General features: G+C 32.2%; 2 protein-coding genes across 2 annotated transcripts in view; both read right to left on the bottom strand.

The window, feature by feature from the left end:
- Nucleotides 1-282: 282 nt before the first annotated feature.
- On the bottom strand, nt 283-670 carry LOAG_11655 (hypothetical protein; the record flags this gene model as incomplete). Its single annotated transcript, XM_020448391.1, has 2 exons — nt 283-419; nt 613-670. The coding sequence occupies 2 exons, from the start codon at nt 668-670 to the stop codon at nt 283-285; spliced, it is 195 nt and encodes a 64-aa protein (XP_020301462.1).
- A 1,952-nt stretch (nt 671-2,622) lies between these two features.
- LOAG_18339 (kunitz/Bovine pancreatic trypsin inhibitor domain-containing protein) overlaps nt 2,623-6,349 on the bottom strand; it is a gene marked incomplete at both ends in the record, with an annotated part of 8,800 nt that continues 5,073 nt past the window's right edge. The window contains 10 exons of the mRNA XM_020451000.1: nt 2,623-2,631; nt 2,886-3,040; nt 3,217-3,345; nt 3,593-3,664; nt 4,071-4,181; nt 4,434-4,520; nt 4,892-5,038; nt 5,197-5,361; nt 5,503-5,616; nt 5,976-6,149. Coding sequence (XP_020305262.1) covers nt 2,623-2,631; nt 2,886-3,040; nt 3,217-3,345; nt 3,593-3,664; nt 4,071-4,181; nt 4,434-4,520; nt 4,892-5,038; nt 5,197-5,361; nt 5,503-5,616; nt 5,976-6,149 — 1,163 coding nt within the window. The remainder of the gene's footprint in view (nt 2,632-2,885; nt 3,041-3,216; nt 3,346-3,592; nt 3,665-4,070; nt 4,182-4,433; nt 4,521-4,891; nt 5,039-5,196; nt 5,362-5,502; nt 5,617-5,975; nt 6,150-6,349) is intronic.

Below are 6,349 nucleotides of genomic sequence, written 5' to 3'. Positions count from 1 at the left end.
TATATATATATATACATATATATATACATATATATATATATATATATATATATAATATATATATATATATATACATAGCTTGCGACACGAACGTTTTTTTTAAATACACGCTTCAATTTCGTCATTTCTTTCACAATAACATACTGAAAGAGAACAGATCAGCATAGTGAAATGTAACTCAAGTAATACATATAAGTTAGCAAGTCCACAACTCGATATAAGAATAAGTCTGTAATCCGATATGAAACAATACATAACTCTTTATCAACCCCCAACACATATTTATGTCTCGTACTTACGTTTCTTTTCAGCGCTAATTGTATTTGATATAGTTAAATTAGTCCTATCCTTTTTTTGTTTGTCATCCATCTTCTTCATTCCTCTATCATTTCCACCATCGACATTCGGTGATTTTTGTACTTAAAATTATGATACATCCATAGCATTAACTTAGATATATTCGATCAACAAATCAATGTGAGTTGTCAACTGTTAAGTAGAAAAGTGCAAAACAAAAGAAGGTTACATCTGCTGAATGCAGATAAGTGTTATTTCTATCAAAGAGTGAATAATAAATGAGTGGTATCATCAGAATAAAATTATAAAATAAACCTTTAAATTGTTCATCATCTTCGAACAAATTCAGCAATTCATTTAGTGTTTCATTCATTATTGTCGTTTCCGTTGACCACTCACTCCACGATTTACAGAGATACTAAACTCATAATATGATACCTCTAAGAAATGGTATATGAAAGACCACTGGTCATTCTATGTGATGTAAGCATATCATATCAATTACGATGAAGCATATAACAAAGATAATCTCTGTTTAATTTATGAAAATAAACTCAAGAAGTGAAATAATGTGTCGGAATAAAAGTATAATCGAAAAACAATAGTTTGCCACTATCCAATTCCATCCCATTGCACCTATTAATGGTTATTAATTAATGTTTACTAATGTACCCACCATCAATTAGAAATTCAAATTGTTCTTTTGCGCGCCAACCATCTTTCGCTACGAGACCTGCACACAAGTGTATCTCTGCAACTACTGTAACTCTTTGAGTGAGGTACAGTAATGAACTGTAATGCGCCTTTTGGGATGACGGTATAAGGTGTGGATAATGATACACGATATTGTCGGCAATCAAAAATGCAGGGATGATTAATGACAGAGAACATGGGACATCGTTCAATATGGGCTGTTGAATTCGGTACTCTGGAAGATAGATAGATACGATATCCCTGCTGCAATTTCCTTCAGTCGTTCAGCATTTCTGAGTTTTTTTTCTTTTTTCTTTTTTTTCTTTTTTTTTTGAATTTATCATTTCACATATTTATTTCAGCCAAGCTGAGCTAGAAAAATGTCTGGTTTAGTGCTAGAATGGCAGGAATGGGGAAATGATTGTTTCAACTTTCTCATTTTTGTTAATCAAAAAATTGGAAAACAAATTTAATCACAGCAAATTCAAATGACTCAATTTTTCAGGCTCATCTAAATAAGCTAACAAACCAGTATTAAACAGTAAACAAATGCCCTTCCACTCTTTCTAGTTGGTTTTTTGAATTTCAGCGGAAATTATCCTCTCGCGACAAAATACAACTTGTAGGAGGTTACGTGTATTACGTGATCTTAAGTGTATTTCAGTGATGATATTCAGTTGTCACGCACTTACAACTGAAATGGATCACTTGTTGCCCACAATTTGTTGCGTCAGTCTGGCAGAATGTCAAATTTTTTATCAGACTTTTATCGATTATTAATTGATAATTACTTAAGTTATGACAAGTGAAGCAGGTTGGCATAAAATTGCCTAACGAAAAAGAGAAATTGTCACATACGTCTACGCATACTGTCACATACGGCTTGTCATTAAGGCAATGCGTTTAATTAAACATATTACATCAATTTTTTAGTGTGATGTATTTGCGGCGTGTTCAGAGCTATCGAACATTCTCTTTCCACGTGATTTTATGTGATGTTTCAGTCATTGTCATTTTTGAATCTGTTTAAAATGTCCGGCAAATACTTTCATCATTATCAATAGATTAATTAAGACCTGTAAGTATAAATCATAGACATAGAAACATACGTACAAGATGACATTTGTTGTAGTCAAATCGTTTAGCGTTATTTTTTCTTTTGGAAGTATAATTAGGTAAAGTATATTTGCGTTCACTGAAGATTAAATATGTCTAGGCTTAGGTAATTGTGGAATATTCATCAGATTTATCACGTCCTAGAAACATTTGGCCCATTTCACTCATTCTCTTGTTTTAGATATTAAGAGAAAGATAAGCACAAGATGAAGGTATATGCCATTAGTCTTTAGAAACAAAAAAAGGTTAGCCTAATTTCTGGAGGGCCTTGAGATAATTAGAAGCATTACTTAAAGACTATCGATGCAGTAACAAATGGTAAACAGGGAAAACAAAGATCTTTACATCGATAGCCTCTTGACAATTTGTTCATTTACATACAAGTAATAGACAGAATGGTAATGTCAAAGGTTAATGAAGTAAGTGTATGACGTTGATTTGACGTAGTTGTTGTAAAGATGAATGTGTCCACTTAGAACGCAATTAATTGATCAATTAGCTGTTCGACAATCAACATTACATACCCTGAAATAGCTATGAACAATTCATTAGTATCCTATTTTCGCCTAATTTAGGGGAGTTTGACAGAAGCAATATTCTTTCTAAATATATCTCCCATTGCTACTGCTCAAAAAATAGCCTGGCTAGGCTAATATTTTTGCTGAACTGATTTGCTTCCCTTTCTAAGATGGATCCATCCAAAAGAAAAGAAATAAGCAAAAGGAGATAAATTCTAACCAAAATATATTCCAGCTAATAAAAATAAAAATAATACTTACGGCGCAAGTTAATTCGCAATGCCTTTTGGTATCGAATCGATTCTGACTACCACCGCATCCTCGATAGAAATAGAGTTTACAACGTTTGTCACGACTACTATAAAAATACTGTAAGTTTGTTCGAGGAGGTGATTCATTTTCCCGACATGTTCGACCTGAAATATATATTTTGTACTTTTTGATCTAAATATAAGGTGATGATCTAAATAACATTTTGTGGGAATAGACGAAATTTAACTCATTATGTTAGAAGAGAAAATATTATTGATTAAAATTTAGAAAAGGATGATGAAAATAGCGATAACAGTTTGAGATATTGATAAAATCAAACCTTCATTAGGCTTCAGAAGGCAAATACTTCGATCGGAAGTGGTTTTTTGAGCATATTCCAATGATTCAAATGGATCTTTCATTTCTCCAACATCAATTTGAACTTCGTTAGTTTCCGTTTCAGGTGAAGCTATATTATCCATTGGATTGTAAAGTGTAATGAACATTGTTAACATCATAAATCAGAAAGTAACTATTAGTTGTTAATATCACAAATTAGAAAAAAACACTTACTATCAGTTATAGCGTACTATATGTTGGATAATGCTGTAAAATTATCTTTTGAAACGAACTAATTGAAATTAATTATGCCCTTAATAAGTTAATGATTAATTGTTTTTTTAAAGAAAAAAAGATGAACGATGAAAAAAAAAAACCCTGTGTTCGAAATGTTTGATCATTTGATTTAAGCATCATTCGACCATAAACATCATCTTGCAATTTGGAGTCTAAAATATGCAAATTGTTTCTGTTTAATGAGGAATGAATTTATTATGAATAAATTGAATTTGTAAAAGAACTGGAAACTTCGGCTTGCTATTAACCTATGTTAATTGACTGATTTTTAACATTATTTTTCAACAATTGATTAATTTCCGTGATAGAATACTTAGTAGCACACCCAATAATAATTTAAAAATGAAATATATTCCTTCATTTTCTGAAAAGTTACACTATCGAACGGCTTATCATTCATTACCTTGTACTTTGATTGCATTTTTTTCTTTTTTTTTTTTGCAAAATTAGCCAGAATTGCACGTGATACATATGACATCGCAATGCATGTAACGCATATGATATCGTAACGCATATGATTGCAGGTATAAATATTTCCAAATAAAAAACAAAACTGACCAGATGGAACGAGATTTCTGGAAGAATCTGCTGCTTGGTCAACCGGAACGAGATTTCCGGAATGGTCTATCGCCTCATTTTCTGGTGCTCGAGAATCAATTATAGGTCGTACTAAAAAGAAAAGTGAATGCTCGAAATGGCTTCATAACAATACTTTAGTCTATGGAAATCTTCTTATATTTCACAATCATCATGGTTTATGATCATAGTACAGGTAAAAAAGAAATTCCTTGTCGGTCACTGGATCACTTCCTCTTCTTCTAGCTTACAATGACCCTAGTATGTGACTTCTACTGCATCATTTTGTTTTTGTTTTTAATTTCGAGTGAAATATTAAGTGATAAAGAGATAAGGAAAAAAAACCATTGGTGGCTAATTTATTGCCGCCTAAAACTAGATGCGACCGGTACCCTTCACTAGACTCAGCTACATTTGATATTCCGGTTTCTTCTGAAACAATAATTTATTGGAATAAGCAATTCACGATTGAAGTAAACATTGTATTGCTTGTAAAAAAAAACGGTGCTGGATATTTCGGCTAATTACTAGCCTTAATTAATAGCTCTAAGATCAACAAATTTTGTAATAGCTACAGATTTCATAAACACTTAGAGGAATGAAATTTCATCCATTCATTCAACTATTACCCTACTCTCTTTATCAGTATTATTGAAAATATCACCCTATTCTCTTTATCAATATTATTGTAAGTATCATCTTACTCTTTTTATCAGTATTATTAAAAGTATCACCCTACTCTCTTTATCAATATTATTGGGCGAAAAAAGCATGGAGAAAAACTTTTCGATCAATATACTAACGATGTTTTTGCGTAATATAATCAGATGGCAAAGATCCGCGTGGGAGTACTTCGCCTGGATTTGAGGGTCGCAATCCGAAATATGGTGGTATCTTTGGAGGAGGTGGGATCTTCACTCCCATTACTCCAAGCTGACAACATAATCGTCCTGTAAATATGCAAAAAATTTAGCACAACATTTTTTTTTTTTTGCTATTCAATCAATGTAATCTTGCGATAATATCGCCTTAGGATGAGTTACAATGATAGATAAGATAAAAGTATGTGATTATAAATGTATCATCAATAGGGTTACTGAAATATTACCATTCTTCTCTGAATCAATAGAGCAATAATAGCCAACTGGACAAAGTGATTGACCATCATAACCTGAGCCACATTTGAGCGGTTGTTGAGTAGAATCATCAACTAGTGCATCGGAACCATCCGGACAAATGTTTGTTGGCACAATTAACGATTGCGAACTCTCCACTAAAGATAATGATAATTATTTGTAACATTTCTGACCTTTTGAGGGTCAAAAAAAATTTAAAGATTTGTGGAGTGAATTTTGAACAAAAACTTGTAAACTCTAATTTATACAGCGAGTATTTGTAGCAGAATGACAGTTACCTTCGCTTCCTTTCTGACCTTCTTCCGGTTGATAACCAATATCATCATTTGGTTTTCGTGGTGAAAAACGAATATTTTTCTGATTTTTTTTTGTCACTAATGCTTTTTCCAAAACTATAAGAAGCACTTCAAACATTTAATAGTTATAATTATAGCACTCACTTCAATTTTAAGTGGCATTCAATTCCAAAGTTCTAATTTTGTAATATGATCATTTTTCAGCATAATTTAAAAGATTCTGGATAAATATGGGAAAAATTACAATTACGACTAATTCATTTATGTACATTTAAAAGATCAAAAGACCAATTTTCTGAAGTATGATCAAAGTGGTTAAAGTTGATGCCGCTGCAGTATCGGAATACTTATTGTGGCCACTTCAACTTTGACCATAATATCAGGATTAATGCCTTGTAGAATAAATGCGCTTTAGAAGGAAAATTTATCATAATTTCCAGTTGATATGATATTACCTGGAAGGAATTTTTCGAGGCAGCATACATTAGGTGGTCCCATGCGACAATAATATCCTTTTGGGCATTCGAATGATCCTGCATCGTCACCGCATATTACAGGTGCATTATCACCAAGAGGTGGCTCACCAAAGGGACAGCTTCCTGGTGGTGTATTCTCAATGTGTATTTTATCTAAATTAGAAAAAAATTCATTAATTGAGCACGAAAAAAAAAAAACGAAAGTCCACGTATGCGTGTAATACACGTAGAAGTCAATTTAAAAAAGATGAGATTATTATTAGAAAATACATCGCATTAAAACTTTGCCCCATCTTTATGTCATTTTCTTCTTCTAATACAAGGGGAGAGAGAGAGAGAGAGAGAGGAGGAAA

This window comes from Loa loa (genome assembly GCF_000183805.2).
Source record: "Loa loa unplaced genomic scaffold supercont3.266, whole genome shotgun sequence".
Classification (NCBI taxonomy): Eukaryota; Metazoa; Nematoda; class Chromadorea; order Rhabditida; family Onchocercidae; genus Loa; species Loa loa.
The sequence above is the reverse complement of the archived record's forward strand: the minus strand, read 5'-3'. Positions and strand labels throughout refer to the sequence as shown.